At 38.3% G+C, this 23443-nt stretch overlaps 1 protein-coding gene across 1 annotated transcript in view; it reads right to left on the bottom strand.

Moving 5' to 3' along the window:
• Cad89D (cadherin-89D) overlaps positions 1 to 23443 on the bottom strand; it is a 273325-nt gene that overhangs the window by 52922 nt on the left and 196960 nt on the right. The window contains exons 11-14 of the mRNA XM_068226160.1: positions 19412 to 19673; positions 17944 to 18102; positions 3111 to 3288; positions 1178 to 1454 (exon numbers count right to left, since the gene is read on the bottom strand). Of these exons, the coding sequence (XP_068082261.1) occupies positions 1178 to 1454; positions 3111 to 3288; positions 17944 to 18102; positions 19412 to 19673 (876 nt within the window). The remainder of the gene's footprint in view (positions 1 to 1177; positions 1455 to 3110; positions 3289 to 17943; positions 18103 to 19411; positions 19674 to 23443) is intronic.

The raw sequence follows: 23443 nt of genomic DNA, 5'->3' as shown, positions 1-23443 counted from the left end.
AAGGATTTGGAAGCATACGAACGTTCGTAAAGGAGAAATGAAGAAAGAAGACGTCTGAAAGACAAAGCAAGATATCACTCTGAAGTAATGCGAGAGCAGTTCCGGGGTGATGATACACATCGTGGGAAAAGGGTGTGTGGTTTTTAGTGGGTAAGAATCCCAAACACTTGTGGAGTGCGGACCCTTCACAAGTGTCTTTTGAAGATTCTCCACAATCCCTCGCAAAAAATTATTATTATTATTATTATTATTATTATTATTATTATTATTATTATTATTATTATTATTATTATTATTATTATTATTATTATTGTGTCACTTGAGACCTTTTACATGCCAAGATTGTACAACATAGAGTGCCAAACAGACTTTTTCTACTTCAGTTTTTGGAAAATTGGACCACTTTTGCTAGGTTCGAACCCATGGTCTTGGGTTTCAGGGATCAACCTCCATCACTAATCCATAGGAGGAGGTTGTTTAGGGTGGTAGTTGAAACTAACTACCAGTACAGCTAACTAACTTGTGGTAACTCAAGAAAGAGTGACATCACATTGATATGTAGGTTCAAATGTAACAAGGTAGAACATCATCAGTATGAGTGGAAAGATAACTAATTTATTGTAATCTTCAGAAAAAGATTTTAATGGAAAAAGTAGAAAATTATAGTCCTAAATGTTTATTTATTGGAAGTAATTTCTCAAATGAAAGAACCATTCATCCAAGAACTATCAAGGGTTTTTGCATTGTGGTCAGTCATTATCGTGTGCACAGTGACCAAACTTAAATTCACAAATCTCATGTAAGCATCAAAACTACAGGTGGAAATTTATTTTCAGAGCTGTTCACGTTTAACTGTGATAACTGTATAGGCCTATGTAGACCTAAGCTTGTAAGAGCTCTTTCACAGAGTTCCCCTACTTTTCATATAGAATCGATGAAACTCTGATTATTAATACCCTGAACTACATAGCCTATATGAAGTGTACTGAAGATCTTCTTACATTAAATTTCCTCCCCCTTCTCTTCTATCACACATAACCTCGAAACAGGATTTTTGGCTTGTACTCCTTGAGCATGGAATTGTTAATTATGTAACTTATTCAACTCTTAATAGCAAATATCATATTTCTAGTGTGTTCTTTATTTTATCAATGGAATTATTTTAATTTTTGCTCACCTGAAACAGACCATTTCCTCTGATAACACCTCGACTGTTCTCAGCAATGACAGTAATACGATAGGAGTCCCTCTCTTCTCGGTCCAGGCCACGCTGGGTATAAATTGTTCCATCCTGAGATACAGCAAATTTATCCATGACATCCTGCTGGTTAGCTATAATGAAGTGCAAAGATTTCCATCGATTTTGATCTGTTGTGTTATTAGTCTGGTTGAGTAAGTGACCCACAAGCGCACCAGACAAATTTTCATGTACTCGAAACTCAATTGGGGAGCCTCTTGACCTAGAAAAGAGATATTATAAAAAAATAATTAATGCACATAAACAGTTAGGGAAGAAAGCATCCTGAAGAAAATGTTTATGGACAAATGTATTAAATGTATTAAAAAGAAGTCTCTCATTTGAAGGTTCATGAAGAAAAGAAAAACATATAGAAACATATTTCTATCTATGATTCTAATATACAGTAAATAAAATATACTGCACCAACAAAATCATACAAAACTGCCATTCTAACTGTGATATTGGTCAGCGTCTTCATCATATTGGTAATGGTAAAGATAGGTTGAAGGCTTCGATGCATGGAAATTAATTTTGTGGCCATTTATGGACTGATGAACACTGGAAACTACATTCAAAATACCGTACCTATATCAGTACCTTCTTAGAATATGGAACATGGTACTATTGATAGAAGGTGAATATCTTCTTAGTATTGATGGAGCATGCTGGTACCTGTTAATGGAAGTTGAATATTTTCAGAAAGAAGAGAGGAAAAGTGAAGAAAAAACATCAACCAATAGAAAATTACTTAAATTGGAAATTTAACACCACAACCAGGAAGAAACTCTAATACTGGTGCCTTCAAATGGTATGCCACGAAAACTGAGGTCACAGAACAACATGTGTGGTGCAAAAATAAGGTGCCAGTACTTTGGATGGCTTTGGATTCCATACAGTATATAGAAGATAAGAAGAAATTAAATACAACCATTATTGTATACAAGAAACCAACGGTGGACCTGGGTGTGGCATCATTCGTTAACTCTTCATTTGCTTCTCTCTGTCTGAGAGGTGGTATTCTCAAGGTTAACAATATTCATTCTCAGCTCCTGCTTAACAGATTGAGAAAAATTCAAGTATGGGTACAGGAAAATTCTCGATGTGTCTAACATGGGGAAATTTCATGAAAAATGGGTTAGCAGTTTTAGTTTTCATTCAATCCAAACCAAATAACAAACAGACAAAACTTCAAAGTAGCAGTACAAGTTCTACCATTTATTTTGGTTCAAGACAAAAGTAAAGTGCTCAGAAGGTGCAGCTTATTACCATGTTCAACCCTTCTTTTACTACGATAAATTCTAAATAAGACATGTGCATTGGTTATATGATTCAGTTTTTTAATTATTATTTGTATTTCAAAATACAAAATAATAAAATCTAGTCACCCAATACTCAAAATATAAAACATACAAAATCAAGAATACACAAAACATTTTTACCAATATGGCTCATGGCTACAGGCAAAAGTAAACTGCATCTATTTTCTCTTTGTCCAGTGACTCTACATTATGTTCTCTCATCCAGATTTTCTGCGATTACTTCCTTCCAAACCCAACGACCTCATTATTTTAGGCACAAAGACATTACTTTTCACATTTCTCACATTCATAGCCAACATACATGCTCAAACCCCCTAAATGTTGACAATAAATGACTTAAAATTATAGAAATACGTTAGGCTAGTATTGTTCTATATGCACACTTCAAGTCTATACCAAAGAAAATTTTCTGAGAGAGCCCTTTTATAGGTTAAATTAAACTATGTCAAAATGAAATAAAACTTCTGAATAATGGGAAAATCAACAGCTGCTCATGATTATCACTGAGACAAGAACATTTTGATTCATTATTTAAGTTAGTAAATACTTACTTCATATTAGAATCCTTATCATCATCAAAATCAACAACATGTATTGTTATATTAGTGACAAGAGTGAGCTCTTGTCCATTTGTTACCACAGCTTCAAAATCATATAGAGTGCGCTCAAATTTAGCCACCTCCTCCACTACAGTAATTGTTCCAGAGCGCTCTTCAACAGCAAATGGAACTGAAAGAGAAAACAACAGAAAACCTTAAAATTTAACAATGACAATAATAAGTTTCAGACTGATATAATTATCAGCTTCTGATAAAGTTTTAAGGTGATTTTTATATTGATGCTTGTTGTTTAAAGGGACCTAACTTCTAGATCATCGGCCCTGATTTTTATATTAACTTCTAGTTTCTAAATACTTGTCTTCTTCATGATATCCAGACCTGACAATCTCTTATTAGTAGGGGGCAGATTTCTATGACAAGTCATATTTTTCCCCTTAACATTATATCTTATAGTCTTGTATTTTGAACATGTTTCCAAGCATGATAATCGGAATTAAACAGGTTTTATTGGGCATATAAATGCATATTTAGACTTGCTTAAGTTTTATGGCATATTTTGAACAAAATATCATTATAACAGCATATTTTGGTAATTTTCATTTGAATTTTGTTTTATAAAAATCAGAATAAGCTCTAGAAATTATTTTTCGGGATAGACTGGAATATATTATTGAAGAACCATTCTAAAGTAATGTATGGAATGTTTCTAACAGGTAGGAGCTATTGTTTGCTAGCTGGGTCAATTCCTGAAGACCAGGGTATTGTTTACACGGAAGCAGAGGTAATTCAGCAGTTATTTGTCATTGTTCTTATCTCTCTCCTTCGCCCTTCCCTCTTCCGCCTTCAACAGACTGAATGACCTTGGTCATTAGGGAGCTTCAGTCATTCAGCTCCTTTCAATATGCCTAAAACGAAAGTCTCAATTTGTGGGAAGTTGCGAAGTTTTGCTCGTGAGTTTGGTGAAAACATATTCAGTACGGATAGAGTGATATTATTCTGTAAATTGTGAGAGGTAAAAGTTATTGCCGAAAAATGCTTCTCTGTGCAACAACACTGTAATACTCTAAAACATAAGAATTGTGTAACTAGATATTCTGCACTCGAAAATAGGCAACGTCTGCTATTCGAAACCCCAAAATCAAGTTCACAGTGGTCACAATTTTCACAAGATCTCTGCAAGATGATGGTTTCATTTAATATTCCTTTAAAGAAACTTAACAGCTGAAGCATCAGACAGTTTCTTGAGAAATATACAAAGCATCCTGTTCCCAATGAATCTACTCTCAGGAAGGACTATCTGACCCCTTGTTATGAAGAGATGTTGGATATAATAAGGCGTGGCATGGGAGACAGTAAGATATGGGTTTCAGTAGATGAAACCACAGATGTGGATGGAAGATATGTAGCAAATGTGATCATTGGCACGCTGAAGGAAGACCGGCCTGGAGATACGTTCCTCCTGACATGTAAAATGCTAGAGAAGACAAACCATTCCACCATTGCAGTTCTCTTCGACAATTCAATGAATCTGTTGTGGCCAAACAGGGCAAAGAGAGAGCACATTTTTCTATTTGTAACCGACACTGCTCCGTATATTGTGAAGGCAGCCAAGGGACTTAAAATGCTATACCTAAAAATGATACATGTGACATGTCTTGCACATGCCTTGTATAGGGCAGCTGAAGAAGTTAGAAGTACCTACCCCGAAGCTGATAAGTTAATATCGAACTGTAAGAAAGTGTTTGTCAAAGCTCCACTTCGCATTCAGAAATTTCAAGGAGAAGAACCTTCACTACCCCTACCTCCCCATGATGGGGGACTTGGTTTGATACCGCAGTGTACTATTGCAACAACTTAGATGTCGTGGAGAAGATCGTGAAATCTTTTGATCCTGCAGAATTGTCCCCCGTAAAAACCACTCAAGATTTATTTTCAAGCACTACATTAAAAGTGGACCTGGCTTACATAAAGTCCAATTTTAATTCTTTATCTGGAGCAATCACGCAACTGGAAGTTTCAGGTGCAGAACTAAGCGATGCACTGGATGTTGTAAAGTGCATTGAACAGGAATTAAAGCATATGAAAGGAACAATAGCATCTAGGGTGTGTAGAAAATGAGAAAATGTACTGGAAAAAAATAGTGGACTTGTGTACCTGCGTGGAATAAGTGATATTCTTTGTGGAAACCCTTCATCTGCAGATTTCCAAGAATTTTCTCTAAGTGATTTAACTCTATTCAAGTACGTTCCCGTTACATCATGTGATGTTGAAAGAAGTTTTTCTCGCTACAAGATGATACTGAGAGACAACAGGAGGGGACTATCATTCAACAATCTTAAGTTGCATGTGGTCATAAATTGCAACAATTCTGATAAGGGAGACTAGATCAGGTATGAAAGTTTCATTCAAATAACATATGTTTTGTGTATAAATTAAAACTAATTGAATATTGAACAGTGAAAGTAACTGTAGCATGTATGTCTTCCACAGAGTCTGTATGTATAGCAATGCAATCTATACTTCTATAGTAATCTTATAAAGAGGAAAATTTTGTATACTGTATATGTTTGTAATGGATAGACTCAAAAACTACTGAACCGATTTTAAAAATTACTTCACCTATAGAAAGCTACATTGCCAGTGAGTAACATGGGCTGTACTTTATTTTCAAAACAATTCGAGGGGGGGGCGATGGGGGGAGATATAAAAAAATTAAAATAATAGGCTAATATAGGTGAAATCGAATTTGTCGTACAAGGATGAGACAAAGCTCATTTTAAGCCCCTTGACGCAAAGAACAAATCTCGGTAAACCCTTCAGGCCAGAAAACCTTTTTTTAAGGCCCTAAAACCAACCATTATGGAGATATTGGAACCACACTACCCATGCTCTAGGAATCGGATAAAGAAACGAACGGCCGTAACCATGGCAACATCAGCTCCAGGATTCTACAGCAGCTAGATTATGCATGTACGTTTGGGCATAGCTGCCAACCAAAATCGATGCACATATGACTTACTATCTGGAAAAAATAAACTGTTGTGTAAGACGCTCATAGCACTCCTTTGCGTGGGGATGGAAATGGAGTGAAGTATAAAAATAATAGCCCCGGAGATCTCTGTAGTACAGCGACCAGCGATTGCCCACGGGCCTCCGTTTTTACGTACTGGCTTAGGTTTCAGCATTTTGCGGAGTCTGTTACCTATGTTTAAAGTATTCTCTATCAAATCATGGAGTAGTAGGATCACTGATGTTATTATTGCTGATATTTTGGTCCACTTTTACGATCATTATAACCATGAAAACAACCTATATACTGTACACAATTGTCAAGATGGTGCACCTATGACTTGAAAAAATTCTCAGTATTTATACTCAGATTCATTATATGATGTGCGACATGAGTGACAGCTCTGAGAATTATAATTCTCGATAATTATAGTAGTTTCTTTTATGCATCGCGTATTTCCTTGATCATTTGTAATAGTTACAAAATGTTGGATCAAACAAATACATTCAGTAATATTTATATTTGTGGTACTATCTAGCGGAAGTATACTTACACTAAACCTGAAGCTTTGTGAAGGGAGCATATATATTTAAGTGGGAATGAAAGAAAAACATGGTAGCAAAAGATCTTAGAGGTTGACTCTAATAAGGAACTAATATTTAGAGGCCCCCATGAAGAAAAGAAGAAGAAGGTACACTATAATTCCAAACATGACAAATAATTTCTGCGTACTTAAGTAAATACACCAGTGATATAAATATCTAATGAAGTCAGTCACACCTATAGTATGAGTAACTAAAGCCAGTTTCCGATAACCTGTACGAAGAACGGGTACTTCTGCTAGTATTTCATACATTTTTAGGTCATAGAAATCTGCCCCCTACTTATTAGATATAGAAACAGTGATGGGAAGAGTACAAAACAAAAGTAATTTGGCTGATTACAGTTACACAGGAAATATTTTACTTAATTACAGTTACCATACTAATTACTTTTCCAACAAGTGAAAATGAAAATCCACAGCCTGTTTAAAGTCATTTCACCAGGTCAGGAAGGGAATGAATGAAGCCCCATCTAGCAGAAAGGATAGAAATTGTGTTTGCTGCCAAAGCCACGTTTTCAACAAGTAATGAGTAAAATTACAGTCTGACTTGTTGGCCGAATGGTCAGCATACTGCCCTTTGGTTCAGAGGGTCCCGGGTTCGATTCCCGGCCAGGTCGGGGATTTTAATTCCTTCTGATTTAATCTTCTGGCTTGGGGACTGGGTGTTTGTGTCTGTCCCAACAACACTTTCCTCTTCATATTCAGAAAAACATGTCACACTACCAACCACCACAGAAACATGCAACAGTGATTACATCCCTCCATATAGGGTTGGCGTTCAGAAGGGCATAGCAAAGCAAAGTCACCTCCATGAAGGCCCTTGGAGGAGTGGAAGGTAAAGGCTTCCAGCATTGTTAACTTCGGTGCGTGATGGGGTAGAGTGGTTAGCTCTACGCTCGGCCGCCTTTGCCCCCAGGAATTAACCTGGTACTCATTTTTGGTGCAGGCTGAGTGAACCTCAGGGCTATATTGAACCCATGACCTTTGTGCCCGAAGAACATTATGCATAAATTAACAATTAAACAATTAAAAAATTAGTCCATCGTGTGCGCTCAGCAAACAAGTGAAGGGTATTTTCTTTTTTTTAATGCTTTATTCCAGGAAACCTGAAGAAACATAATGCTATGTACAGCCATGAATGTAAAAATGGCTAAATAAAATGCCAGGGTCGCAGGTGAGCCCTATGACGAACAATGGTGGGACTACATGAGGTAGGTGACTTTCCATCTTACTACCTCTTATATCTTGTCTCATGATCTCTAAAAGTGTATTTGAATGGGGATATACGACGCAGTGGTCACCCCTACTAAGTTTTGTAAATGTGAGAATACGACTAAAAGAGTCATTTGTTTTATTTCCCACTTGGATAAATTTTTGAAGTCTTGCGAGTGCCGTATAATGTTGTAAAAGTTATTGAATAGGGTTTCGAAGTGATATCACGTCCAATGTAGATCGTCATCCGTGTGAGTGTACTGCCTATATTTTGTGATGTCAAATTAAGATGTTCATTCGACGTAAATTTTTCCTGTCTGCAATTTGACGTTAATAATAATAATCCATGGTTACTCACTTTCAATCAAGTGGAAGCGCGCTGTCGGGTGAGAACCTAGGGTGATGAATTTGGTCAGGGAGAGAAACGTTTTTCTAGGCCCATTTTAAACTGTGTCTGACTGACAATAAAAGATCTAGTAGAATGTTTCAGTCATTTTCTCGTAAAAATCAAGTTATTAAATACGATATCCTTTATGCAAAGTTATTCATGATTAATGCATTGTGCGATATTAGACGTCGAGATTTCTAGTGTGGATTTTATTCCAGTTCTTTGTCGATGATAATTGTGGAGCTGGGAAACAGAGGTTAGTTTTGTTGATATGAGATTTGTGAATCAGGTTGGACCTGTCATTGAAGCCGGGACATGGAGGCCCGAGGAATGTTTTATATGAGTTGAGATGAGATGTGCGAATCAGGTTAGAGTCCTGTCATTGAAGCCGGGACACGATAGCCCGAGGTATATTTTATAATGTTGGGAATGGAAAGAAATTCATAGAAATCCATAGCGGTATTAATTGGCGACGCGTATAATTAGTGTGGGCATCTTGAAGCATAATCTGTGCATTTTGTTGGTTAGAATATCGTATTTGTTTAATTATGTCGGCGGAGTTTAAAAGGGAGCATTTTGAGAAGTCAGTCAGGTAGAATGAACCGGGTGTTTCACATCACTGACAAGCGAACATGGGGGTGAGAGGCCTCAGCTGATAAGGGGAAAACAGCGGGGATATAACGGGACACGCGTGGAATTGAGATTGTATTTCTCGGCCAGGGAGAACGTTAAAATGCTGGATTTAGTTGAAATTCATAGCCGGTAATGATCTGAGTATTGTGAAATACTGTAAAATTTGTTTAATTGGGGACGTAATGAACATTTGAAACCATGAACTTCGAGTATAAGGAACAGAGTAACCAAATTCAGGGTTGTCCAAAATATAGAGGGATGGTTGTGATGATCGGTTTGTCTGTGAGGGGTGTGCAAAATTCATAAATGGTATGACGAGATATGACATCGTAATTATGTGGCGAGTTGTTTGGTTTGTACGTAGATTCATAGGATATCCAAGTGTTAATAACGGTTAGGACTAGATTAGATTTTAAAGTGTGAAATCATGAGACAAGATATATAACTGGACATGAATTATGTAACAATTCTTTTCCAGCCAGATAAATATCACTAGATTGAATTCACATCACAGCTGCGTAGGAATTTGTGAAGAAACCAGTGTCTGCGGAGATAAAATTTACGGTTCTTTAACAATTCGTTAAATCATTTAAATTTATTTAATTATTAAATTCAGTGAAACCGCATTTTGAAATAACTTTAATCAAGCGAATAACTTGGAGATGCATTCTGGAAATTTTAGTTTGTTTTCTGGGGAATATTAAAAAAGTAAAGTAACGATTAAGGGGACATATCCGAAGGAAATGGATTTTACTGCCACAAAGTTTGTGAGCATTGCTATTGTTGTAATTATTGAACTTTGATTGATTGAGCAGTGAATGTGCTGGGGATAGTAAAGTGGAACTTTGGTCATCAACCGATGTAACTTAATTGTGTTTAGCCTTCAGCCTAGAAACTGGATGGTCAGGGGTTCATCAACCTCAGTGACTTAGATTAGGGCCATATGCCATTGTAGCATCATTTTCCTTGCGGTCATCATCCACAATGATTTTAAACTAACTTAGAAGTTTAGATGTCGGTCTATGACATAGACGCAGGTCACATCGATTCAAATAAGGGTCCATGCCGTAGAACCACTGTGTGGCACACACCAATTGGACTGCCTTAATTATACCCAGAGTCCAGAGTTCGTGTTACGAGGGCTAGATCATAAAGAATCACTATGATGGTACATGTGGTCTTACATGGAAGCCGAATTTAAGGATTTCCAGACTTTCCTTTCTTAAATGATTAATAACTGAGACAATGGTTTCTAGTAAGAATGCCCATCAGGCAGTTACGTTAAAGTCTCACACCAGTGTTCTGACCATTATGTTAAAATGATTGTGGTGTCCAGTGGACACAGTTGACTTCTATGATACCGTTGACATATCAGATTGCTTCAGAATTTTCCTGAATAAATAGGAATCTTTTAAATAGACCTTTCATTCCAGTAGATAGATTAGAATTACTGAACCCTACCTTTACCTCAGCAAGTGACGAAGAACCCGATACGACTCAAGAGACAGATCTCATGAACTTTGCTGATAGGTAAGAAAGGTAGGTATCCCTCAATATGGACCAAAGGGTTCAGTAAAGTGGCGCCCAACGTGGGGCTTAAGTCAACCAAACATTGGGTCATAAGCCACAATAACAATGAGGGAACCTAAGTCACGATAACGATAAGGATATTTTGGAAAAATCGTGTGCTAGAGGAAAAGAGAAATAATGTTGAGGCTATGCCACATTATGGATGATAAAATCGTGCGCCAGGGTTGAGAGTGAACTTGAAGAAATAGATAAACGCCCGATGAGTAAGGCTAGGAGATACCACTATGAGAATATTTTATCTACTGAATGAAAGGTATAATTTAATTGTGTTAGAGTAATTTCCCAAATTTTTGAATACTGGTTTGAGTGTTTTGGCTGATCACTTTGATCAAGTGAACATTGAATTTCACATTTTATGAAATAAAATTTTAGAGAATGTTGCATTAACAGTGTGATGTGTTAGATTTTTGCTAGTTACTTTACGTCGCACCGACACAGATAGGTCTTATGGCGACGATGGGACAGGGAAGGACTAGGAGTGGGAAGGAAGCGTCCATGGCCTTAATTAAGGTACAGCCCCAGCATTTGCCTGGTGTGAAAATGGGAAACCACGGAAAACCATTTTCGGGGCTGCCGACAGTGGGATTCGAACCTACTATCTCCCGAATACTGGATACTGGCCGCAGTTAAGCGACTGCAGCTATCGAGCTCGGTGATGTGTTAGATAGGAGGATGTTGTGATGTTTATCGTTGTAGTCCTATTATACGCTGTTGAAGTCTCGGGCTCACCGATGTCCTATCGTTTTCTGTTAAATACAGTAGGTTTATGCAGGAGGGAGAATTGGCCCAAGGGCGGGTGGTCCAAATGATCAAGTACTTAATGGAGAGGATGGAAGCCAATAGGAAGGACTTAAGTGAGAATATTAAATCTATGGGTGTAAGTTTGGATAATAAGCTAGAGACAGTGGACAATAAATTAGATAGTGCGGATGTAGAATTAAAAGGTATGAAGGAAGTCGTAGGAACCATGGACAATAAATTAGATAGTGCAGATGTAGAATTAAAAGGTATGAAGGAAGTTGTTCAAAATGTTGACATTAAAGTGCAGGACTCTCAGGATAGTTGTAAGGAAGCTAGCGTTGATATTAGGAAGGACATTGGTGACTTTTAACATGAAATAAATCAGCAGTTTATAGAAACTCGCGAGCTACATCGTGTTCTCGGTGAAAATCAGGACATAATTAGAGGAGACCTCGATAGGCACGTCAACGAAAGTAGGGAACTACATAAGCAGTTGATGTCAGATCAAGCTGAGCTTAGGGCCGATCTGAAGACAGAGGTAGAGAAGTTCAACATCATGCGTGAAGACGATAAGTCAAAGGTCTTCACAGCGATGAATGAACATAAGGAAATGTTGTGTAAAGAGATAGCCGTCGTAAATGACAAAGTAGACCAGGTAGCCGAAGACGTCAAGACAACTGTAGACCAGCGTATTGAGGCCATTGACTTGAAATTAATCCAGATGAATAAAGAGGATATGAGAAAATTAGGTGCAACTCAGGAAGAAACGGCTAGGAGTATTGAGGAGGTACAGGCAGATATTGAGGAACTAGGAAAAGATCTAGGCGATACAAGGGTAGACTTATCGAAACAACTTAAAGACACCCAAGATAAGGTCATAACACTGAGCGACGAGTTGACATCTGTTCATGAGGCTCTTAAGGGGGAAGTTAGTGCCCAGAAATTAGAACTGGATGGGTTAGTGAGCAATATCGTAGGAGTCCAGGCCAAGATAGAGGAAGTGGTTAGTAAATCTCGCCGCACCTCAGATATGTCGTTCAGTTGCCCTAGCAACACTAGTAGTCCCATACATCCTACAGGGAATGGACACTTTGACAATTCTACCCATTCTCAGGGGCAAAACGTCACGAACGTCATAAACATGATTCGACTTAAGGAAGATCAGTATAAGAAATTCGATGGCAGTGGTACCCAGACGCCAAAGGGTTTTCTTAGAGAACTTAGAGAGTATATTCACGATAATAGGATACCTGAAGAGAGGCAACTAAGGACTGTGGAACGGTACCTAGACGGAGTTGCGTCGCTGTGGTTCAAAGGTTTCCGATATAGCTTTGACACGTTCGAGGAATTTCAGACTGCATTTTTGGGCAAATTTTGGAATTCTGAGATTCAGCAGAACCTAAGGCTAGAGTTATATAGTCGCCGGTATAACACCGCAGGACCGCCAAAATTTTCGTTATACTTTACCGAACAATTAGTTAAGTTCAAGGAACTGGAATAAGCCCCAAGTCAGCAAGAACTGGTTCAGGCTATCCAGAAACAGTTCCCACCAGATATCCAGAGGATATTAATTGCTGCGAAGGTCGAAACCCCGATGCAGGCGGAATTGGTACTGCGACAGCTGGACCAGACTCATTCGCATCAATCAGCCCCGCGAATAGTCAGGCATTCAGAGCACCAGGTGAATGTCGTAAATCACAGCCAGGAGAGCGCGCCAGATAGGGAAGTTTCACGAGCACCGAGATATGAGAATGAGGGGCGGCGGTTCGACACCAGGCCAATCCAGGATAGTAAGAACTCGGAACAGCTTAGCTACCTGTACAGAAAGTGTAATAGACGCCGTGATCCATGTAGGAGGAACCAGGGTCGATGTCAGGCAAATTCTTACCAAAGACGCAGACGCCATCGTGGAAATGAAGCTGATAGAAGGTGGAATAATTACAAATCCAGACGTTCAGATCTATGGCATGGGTCTGAAGAAGAAAAAGCAAAACCTAAACGATTTGGTGCCAATAAGAAGAAGAGGCCTAAGAAAAGTAGAAGTGATGAACGTTCAGACGAGGATGCCAGTGATGACGATTATAGTCCGTAAAGAAAGGCTCAAGCAAATGCGAAGAAGTGTAAGCCTGCTGCTAAAATGAAGATGAGGATGATGAAGAAGATGTGTAAACCAGCTGCTAAAATGAAGGAGATGAGAAGGATGATGAAGAAGAAGAGTAAGCCAGCTGCTAAAAATGAAGATGAGGATGATGATGAAGAAGAAGGGTCAGCCAGCTGCAAAAATGAAGAAGATGAGGAGAATGATGAAGAAGAAGAACGGTAAACCACCTGCAAAAATGAAGAAAGGCAGTGACTACGACAGTAATGAGGACAGGGATTTGAACCCAGAAACTTCGCATTTCGATGTGAATGCAAGTTCGTCGAGAAGTTGGAAGGACAAACCACCTAACATCCAATAAGTCAACTACAATTCACTGGAGATCTACTCCGCAACCCCGAACTCTCCAAGCAACCAAGAACTACCAGGAAGCTGAAGGCATCAACCAGTATCCGTACACCAGGAGATGAGCAATTGCATAAGAGAGAAGAAAGGAATTTATGTTCAAAGGTCATGTTTCATCAGATGTCGAAATTAGAAATTTCACCATCTGGAGTAATTTAAAGGAAATTCCTTGTCACTGTGCGAAAGGAATTCGTGTCTTGGGGGAAATATGAACCCATGACCTTTGTGCCCTAAGAACATTATGCATAAATTAACAATTAAACTAAAAGTTGGATTCTTGATAGCATGGATTTGACACGTGACGAGGGGGTGATTACCTTCAGTCCCACGCTCTGGGGTACGTGACGTCAGCCACACGTGTCAACGGCGGAAGAATCTCAAGTCATTTTTATTAACTATTTCAAAGCGCGTGTACATGGCGCGATCCAAGCCAAGTCAAAAAAATATAGTGCCTATCAAAGGAGGTCAATCATCTCACAAATCGAACCCGTAAAAATTTTAAATGTCCATGAACACTACCACCAGAAATGTAGCAAGAATGTAGTCACTTTCAAAACTCTTGGAATTACAGTTTAGTTAAGTCAGAAAATTTATAGAAATTTTCTTGGCAGCAAAGGGAGATATCCGAAGACAGGGGGTAACTGCTATAAATATGAAGGGACGCCATGACGAAGTCTCCTTCTCTGGCATTTGTGATACAAAGCGGACGAAAAATTGTTGAGCTGCTCTGCAAAATCAAACAACAAAAGTAGACGGAGTTCAACTGCAGATTTTAGCCATTGTGGCTAGGTCTTGTCTCCATGAGGAGATAGTTTTCTTGAGTGAAATAATTGTACCAGATAGGACGGTCAAAGTACTGAATAAATTCTAATGTGATTAAGTAATTCGTGTGCGGAAATAATTACAGTCCATCGTGTGCGCTCAGCAAACAAGTGAAGGGTATTTTCTTTTTTTTAATGCTTTATTCCAGGAAACCTGAAGAAACATAATGCTATGTACAGCCATGAATATAAAAATGGCTAAATAAAATGCCAGGGTCGCAGGTGAGCCCTATGACGAACAATGGTGGGACTACATGAGGTAGGTGACTTTCCATCTTACTACCTCTTATATCTTGTCTCATGATCTCTAAAAGTGTATTTGAATGGGGATATACGACGCAGTGGTCACCCCTACTAAGTTTTGTAAATGTGAGAATATGACTAAAAGAGTCATTTGTTTTATTTCCCACTTGGATAAATTTTTGAAGTCTTGCGAGTGCCGTATAATGTTGTAAAAGTTATTGAATAGGGTTTCGAAGTGATATCACGTCCAATGTAGATCGTCATCCGTGTGAGTGTACTGCCTATATTTTGTGATGTCAAATTAAGATGTTCATTCGACGTAAATTTTTCCTGTCTGCAATTTGACGTTAATAATAATAATCCATGGTTACTCACTTTCAATCAAGTGGAAGCGCGCTGTCGGGTGAGAACCTAGGGTGATGAATTTGGTCATGGAGAGAAACGTTTTTCTAGGCCCATTTTAAACTGTGTCTGACTGACAATAAAAGATCTAGTAGAATGTTTCAGTCATTTTCTCGTAAAAATCAAGTTATTAAATACGATATCCTTTATGCAAAGTTATTCATGATTAATGCATTGTGCGATATTAGACGTCGAGATTTCTAGTGTGGATTTTATTCCAGTTCTTTGTCGATGATAATTGTGGAGCTGGGAAACAGAGGTTAGTTTTGTTGATATGAGATTTGTGAATAAGGTTGGACCTGTCATTGAAGCCGGGACATGGAGGCCCGAGGAATGTTTTATATGAGTTGAGATGAGGTGTGCGAATCAGGTTAGAGTCCTGTCATTGAAGCCGGGACACGATAGCCCGAGGTATATTTTATAATGTTGGGAATGGAAAGAAATTCATAGAAATCCATAGCGGTATTAATTGGCGACGCGTATAATTAGTGTGGGCATCTTGAAGCATAATCTGTGCATTTTGTTGGTTAGAATATCGTATTTGTTTAATTATGTCGGCGGAGTTTAAAAGGGAGCATTTTGAGAAGTCAGTCAGGTAGAATGAACCGGGTGTTTCACATCACTGACAAGCGAACATGGGGGTGAGAGGCCTCAGCTGATAAGGGGAAAACAGCGGGGATATAACGGGACACGCGTGGAATTGAGATTGTATTTCTCGGCCAGGGAGAACGTTAAAATGCTGGATTTAGTTGAAATTCATAGCCGGTAATGATCTGAGTATTGTGAAATACTGTAAAATTTGTTTAATTGGGGACGTAATGAACATTTGAAACCATGAACTTCGAGTATAAGGAACAGAGTAACCAAATTCAGGGTTGTCCAAAATATAGAGGGATGGTTGTGATGATCGGTTTGTCTGTGAGGGGTGTGCAAAATTCATAAATGGTATGACGAGATATGACATCGTAATTATGTGGCGAGTTGTTTGGTTTGTACGTAGATTCATAGGATATCCAAGTGTTAATAACGGTTAGGACTAGATTAGATTTTAAAGTGTGAAATCATGAGACAAGATATATAACTGGACATGAATTATGTAACAATTCTTTTCCAGCCAGATAAATATCACTAGATTGAATTCACATCACAGCTGCGTAGGAATCTGTGAAGAAACCAGTGTCTGCGGAGATAAAATTTACGGTTCTTTAACAATTCGTTAAATCATTTAAATTTATTTAATTATTAAATTCAGTGAAACCGCATTTTGAAATAACTTTAATCAAGCGAATAACTTGGAGATGCATTCTGGAAATTTTAGTTTGTTTTCTGGGGAATATTAAAAAAGTAAAGTAACGATTAAGGGGACATATCCGAAGGAAATGGATTTTACTGCCACAAAGTTTGTGAGCATTGCTATTGTTGTAATTATTGAACTTTGATTGATTGAGCAGTGAATGTGCTGGGGATAGTAAAGTGGAACTTTGGTCATCAACCGATGTAACTTAATTGTGTTTAGCCTTCAGCCTAGAAACTGGATGGTCAGGGGGTCATCAACCTCAGTGACTTAGATTAGGGCCATATGCCATTGTAGCATCATTTTCCTTGCGGTCATCATCCACAATGACTTTAAACTAACTTAGAAGTTTAGATGTCGGTCTATGACATAGACGCAGGTCACATCGATTCAATTAAGGGTCCATGCCGTAGAACCACTGTGTGGCACACACCAATTGGACTGCCTTAATTATACCCAGAGTCCAGAGTTCGTGTTACGAGGGCTAGATCATAAAGAATCACTATGATGGTACATGTGATCTTACATGGAAGCCGAATTTAAGGATTTCCAGACTTTCCTTTCTTAAATGATTAATAATTGAGACAATGGTTTCTAGTAAGAATGCCCATCAGGCAGTTACATTAAAGTCTCACACCAGTGTTCTGACCATTATGTTAAAATGATTGTGGTGTCCAGTGGACACAGTTGACTTCTATGATACCATTGACATATCAGATTGCTTCAGAATTTTCCTGAATAAATAGGAATCTTTTAAATAGACTTTTCATTCCAGTAGATGGATTAGAATTACTGAACCCTACCTTCACCTCAGCAAGTGACGAAGAACCCGATACGACCCAAGAGACAGATCTCATGAACTTAGCTGATAGGTAAGAAAGGTAGGTATCCCTCAATATGGACCAAAGGGTTCAATATGCACCTCCGGAAGTGGAAATAGCTTCACTGGAATAATCACTTTGATGGAACTGTATCTGCACACAGTTATGAGGGTATTTGGGGGTTGGAGTAAGGATGTAACGGAGAGGGCATATAAGTCTTTGGTAAGACCCCAACTAGAGTATCATTCCAGTGTATGGGACCCTCACCAGGATTACTTGATTTGAGGAATGGAAAAAATCCAAAGAAAAGCAGCATGATTTGAGCTTGGTGATTTCTGACAAATGAGTAGTTTTACAAAAGTTTTACAAACTTTGAGCTGGAAAGACTTGGGAGTAAGGAGATGAGTAGCTTGACTAAGCAGTATGTTCTGAGCAGTCAGCCTTCTTAAATTATATATTAAATCTTAAATGATGTATGACAGGAATCCAATAACTGATCATTTATTTTCCATCTTGTTGAATACTAAGAGAAGATCATTCTTTAAATATTGTACATACTTACCTCCTTCATGATAGCTATGAAGCATATCATATATTATATGATTTTTGTCAACGACGTCTGTCACACGAATTTGTCCAACACTAGTACCAACTCCAACATTAGCTCCAACCCAGAACTCGTAAGGTGCTCCAATGAAGTCTGGTTCTTGATGACCATGACCTGTAAAATATATTGGTGTCTCATTAGATAAGTTAACAAAAGGCTGGTTAGTGTCAAGGAAGTTACTGAGAAGGAACTATGAACAATGGTACAGGTATCATGGTTGTTCAATTAGTGAACTTGAGTATCATATGAGGTAGCCTGTAGTCTCAGAAATAATAATGGTATGTATGAGAATGTATCAAATAGAAGCCAAGTAGTAATGTAAAGATGACCGCTATAGAGTTCTTTTATAAGATCTCACACATATATTTCAAAATAGTAGCCCTGCTACCAAACATCACTCATTCTTTTGATTTCTTTTCAGGGCAGCTGTTGTACAATTCATTCATCAATTGGAATCACAAAAAAAATTATAACATTTGCAGCACTTCATATTGTATCGAGATGCAACTTTATCAGGAGTGAAATGAACCACATTGGTGGAGAATTCATGAAGAAATGCAAGAAAGCAATGACGTTTTTAACCTTTTCACACCAGTGGACTGCTATAGCAGTCGAGAGAGCCTTGCTGGATAGCTGGTAGATCACTGTAGGAGTCATACAGAAGCGATGCCACATGGCCAGCAGACTGCTGTAGTAGTCATGTGTTGTTCTTCTTTTCTGTACTTCGCCATCGCAGACTGCTGTAGAAGTTCAACCTTCATGATATCTAGCAGTTGTCTTCAAAGTCTGTAGTTACGTTGTAGAGTTCCCAGATGTGAGGAAGAGGAATTAGTTAGGAGGTAAGGTTTGAGTGACCTTGCATTTGTCATGTGACATATATTTGCTATTCAAGTATTAGTGCTTCTATAGGTAGCTTCAACATATTATGGTACCGTATTTCATAATGCATGAGTAATTGCATACCATGGTTGAAGCTCTTATCCTGATATTGGATAATGACTTTGAAGAAAATGAAGACAGGAAAGATGTAACTCTGCTATAGCTATGTCCAAATCCAAAGATCTAAAAGAAGGATGTAAAGCTTTTCATGAATGAAAATAAAATATATGCAGAGGTATTACTGAACAGAGATATAAGATTGAACTATATATATTTAAGAAAAAATAGTCAAACTGCCATGTCTTAACAAAGCAAAAAATGTGAGAGAGAAAGTGGAGAGCAAAAAGGATTCCATAGAGCGGGCACAGCCAGCCACCATAGGCACCTGTCCCCCAAGCCATGCGTCCACTCTTGCTTTGCCGGGGTGAAAAGGTTAAGATGTTCTTAAAATATTCCCTATTTTTATACAAATTTAATTTAAATGTTTCACTCATCATTTAAATAGTAAATTTCTTTCAAGTATGTGCTGTGTTTTAACATTTACCTCCACTTCCTGGCCTGAGTACTTGTACTGTTACAACTGCTAATGAGAACCTCCTTTCACTGGGATTGGCGGGCTGATCTGAAGCTTCAATGAAGAGAGCATGGCGTCCCTCAGTTAGAGGGGAATCAATGACCACTATCTGCCCTGTCTGGGGATCGACTGCAAATGGCAATGGTGATACACCAGTTGAAAGGTTGCTTGTACGTTGTAAGTCATAAAGTAACATCCCATTGCGGCCAAGATCAGGATCTGATGCAGTAACCTGAAATTATATAGCAAAACATCAGCAATTTATCTCCTTAACTTGCAAAAAGTATTGAATATATTTAAGGGATTTAATTTTAGCAATATTGACATTTTTATATAGCTAAACTATTTAAAAAACTCACTGCAGGTAAAATTAAACAGATTTGGAGAAATTAATTTCACAACTAAAATTAACCCTTTCACTCCGGGGTAGTGGATGTGAGCAACGAGTGGCTCACTGAGCCCGCTGTACAGGATACTTGCCTCGCTCAGTTCTCCCATCCACATACAGAGAGAGGAGAGAACAGGAAGAGCTTAAATGTATTTTATTTTTAATCTGGAACTCCACCTGCAGTCACCTTCTGAGAAAAGTATCTATTAGTCTCCTTGCACAGAAGAGTTATATTAAAAAACAGCTGAAAGAAACTTAACATGCTAGCATTGTCCACTAAACTTTTCAGTCCGGAATTAGCTGCGTGAAAATTATGTTTCTTCGGATTCAGGTTCTTCTTTTTCCAATTTAGTTTTCTGCTAGGTGGTTCAGGCACCTGGTCTTCATCCTCACTGTCTTTAACTTCAGTCGAATCATCGGAGTAGACCAAACGTTTAGACGATGAAGCGGTAACTGAAGAAGAAAACATGCCTGAGGTAGAAGGTGTGATTGGAGTCTTTCTGTCAGCAGAATCAGATGACAAATCACTATCTTCTTCAAAGTCACTACCCAATATGAGGGCAAGAGCTTCCTCCACATTATATCTTTCCTTCATCATCAGACCTTTCACAATTTTAAAGTGATTGAAAGCTAAATCGAGAATTACGTCAGCACAAGGGAGCAACTAGATGTGAAGTGAGTAGCATACCAGACACACTGCTTTCGTCTCCCAACTGGTTACTCCTGTCATCTGGTGATCATAGCCGTAAACATAGTTTCCCAAGTCAGCCACGAGAGACCTCCAAAGCCAAACTTCTCCACCAGTCTATCGTAGTGAAACAGAAAACAGCCGGAAGACACACGACTTCTACAGCAGTCGACCGGCTATGAGGCGCAGAACCAGCACGACTGCTACAGCAGTCCACCGGGTGCGCAGCACAGCTCCCCCCTGACTGCTAAAGCCATCGACCGGAGTGAAAGGGTTAATAAAAATTATGATTTGAAATCTTCTAAGGCTATGGGAAAACTCAGCCTAATGACATTGCAATCTATTTTCACACAAGAGCAATGAATAAACTAATCAAAATGAGTTCCTTTTCTGAAAACAAATAGTATTCTAAAATGGACATTCAAATACCTTCACATTACTGTACAGCCAAACCTCAATAGAACAATATTCAGGGGACCTTGAAAATAATGTTGTTATAGAAGGGTTATTATTATAATGAGGTTTGTTAATAGTGCCTACTACAGTACTGTACCTACTGTAAAGTGTAGTATATAAGAGCTTTTCTGATTTAAAAAAAATAGCAATAAAAGACAATTAATGAAACACATTTTGTTTACAGAATTTATTAGTAGAGTATTGTACTTTTGTGTACAGAGGAATTCACTTATTTTCCTTTATTTATTTTTCTTAATGATTCTCTTGTAAATTTTGTCTTTATCTCCTTTAATGTAATCAATATTGTTCCACTGAAACACTGGGGACTGAAGATGCTATTTGCTGGATAATTTCCAACTGACAAATTGGTTCCATAAAAGGAGGAGGATTCACACTTAGCACATCACTGTCATCATCAGAATCTTCAACAGGTAAATCTCCCTTTAACTCTTCGATGATAGATTCATCGGTGTGTGCTACCAACATAAACGCCTCATCATCCACTGATACGTCTATGGTTTGCCATTTACTGCTGAATACTCCTCAAGATCACTTTGAACAACACCATACATTTTTTCCATCGCAACATTCCCACCAACATCTTCACTTTCAGAAATCCTTGTTTTTTGCCAGCAGTTGTTCTACACTGTTCCAGGAACTAGCAATCATGTCATAAGCCTGCGTTACATCAAAACTGTAGGGGCTGTCCACCTATGTTTCAGTGTTAGTGATCACATATTAAACTAGACGAGAACAACATTTTGTTTTGAAGATTTCAGTTATCTCCATATCTTGTGGCTGAAGGATCAAAGTACAGTTTGGGGGAAGTAGCACAGTTCCACATTCTTTAATGCTGGCATGTTGTTAAGCATACTACAATTATCCGCCAGCAATGCAAGTTACTTCTTATCCTTGCCATATCTTTATCAAGCAAAAGCAGTCACTCACTGAAGAGAGCAGATATCATCCATGCTTTCTGATTTGCCTTTTAAATGATTGCAATAAAAATCACATTTAGAATAATGAAAAAAATAGAAATTAATCTGGTAGAATGCAGTAATGTATGTATTCTTCATGCATAATCATAAAGTTACTACAGTGGGTGTTAAAGAAAGGTAAAATAAAATTTATGCACTCTTACCTAGTAAAATTTTAAAAAACATTTTAAGCATCAGGCATTTGCTAATCATTTTATCACTAGTGGTGTCCACCTACAGTACATGTCCCTGTTGTGTTGCTGCAGAGAAGAACCATTAGGTGTAATTTAGATTTCTCTCCTTTACATTTTCCTCCTCTAAAGATGACATCAGCTGGTAAAATAATCCCATCTCATCAGCATTATACTTGTTTTCAGGACTGTAGTTTTCTAACAGTTTACACACAGTGTTTTTTCACCAAAATTCTGCATCACCTAAAGGTGCCAACTTTTCTTTGCCTGAAATCACTTTAAAAATGATCCCATGCCTCTTCATAAATCTCTGCAGCCATCTGTTACTTGTCTTAAAATAGAATATTCAAGCAACTTAGCAAAATATAAGGCTTTTTGATATACCAAGGAGTCATTAATTCGTATGTTCTGCACATGCATCTCAGTAAACCACATCATCAGCAACAGCTGCCTTCATTCTTTTCCTTGACGGGTTAAACTTGCCGCCTAGAATTTTTCATTTTTTAAGGAACGTAGCTAACATCAACGGTGCAGGTCCATACTTCCTTGCCTTGTCTACCTGTTTCATTGCATTATCAATGCCTTTGAAAACAACTTCAAATTTTGTCTCTAATCTGATCTCCTTCTGAATTCCAGCCATTGTCCAAATCTTATTAGCCAAGATCAAAGCGTATTTATCAATCTAAAAATATTCACAGACTGTGCATATCTTCTTCTTCTACTGTTCTTCCCGCTCCTGTGCGAACTGTGTCGCACATGTAGATTTGGCCCTGTTTTACGGCCGGATGCCCTTCCTGATGCCAACCTTATATGGTAGGATGTAATCACTACTGAGTGTTTCTGTGGTGGTTGGTAGTGTAGTGTGTTGTCTGAATATGAAGAGGAAAGTGTTGGAACAAGCACAAACACCCAGTTCCCAGCCAGAAGAATTAATCAAACACAATTAAAATCCCCAACCCGGCCGGGAATCGAACCCGGGACCCTCTGAACCAAAGGCCTCAATGCTGACTATTCAGCCAATGAGTACAGATAGCACAAATCATGGAAATAAATTTTGTGTGAGCCCAACACAACACTCCTGACTACAACTCAAGCTCAACAATGTACAGATTAAAACAGTTAACACTGGTTTAAACACAGGAGCTCTATGACTCTTTCTACTTGCTGCTCAGCACAGCTTGCCCATGGCTATTTGCAATTCTCTACCTGCTTAGAGTATGTAGCACAGCTTCTGAGAATACAGTGCTGAAAGTTGAGATGTTTAACAAATAATACACATCATTATGGTCAGATTCTTGGAAG

The sequence above is a fragment of the Anabrus simplex genome, chromosome 1 (genome assembly GCF_040414725.1).
Source record: "Anabrus simplex isolate iqAnaSimp1 chromosome 1, ASM4041472v1, whole genome shotgun sequence".
Classification (NCBI taxonomy): Eukaryota; Metazoa; Arthropoda; class Insecta; order Orthoptera; family Tettigoniidae; genus Anabrus; species Anabrus simplex.
The sequence above is the reverse complement of the archived record's forward strand: the minus strand, read 5'-3'. Positions and strand labels throughout refer to the sequence as shown.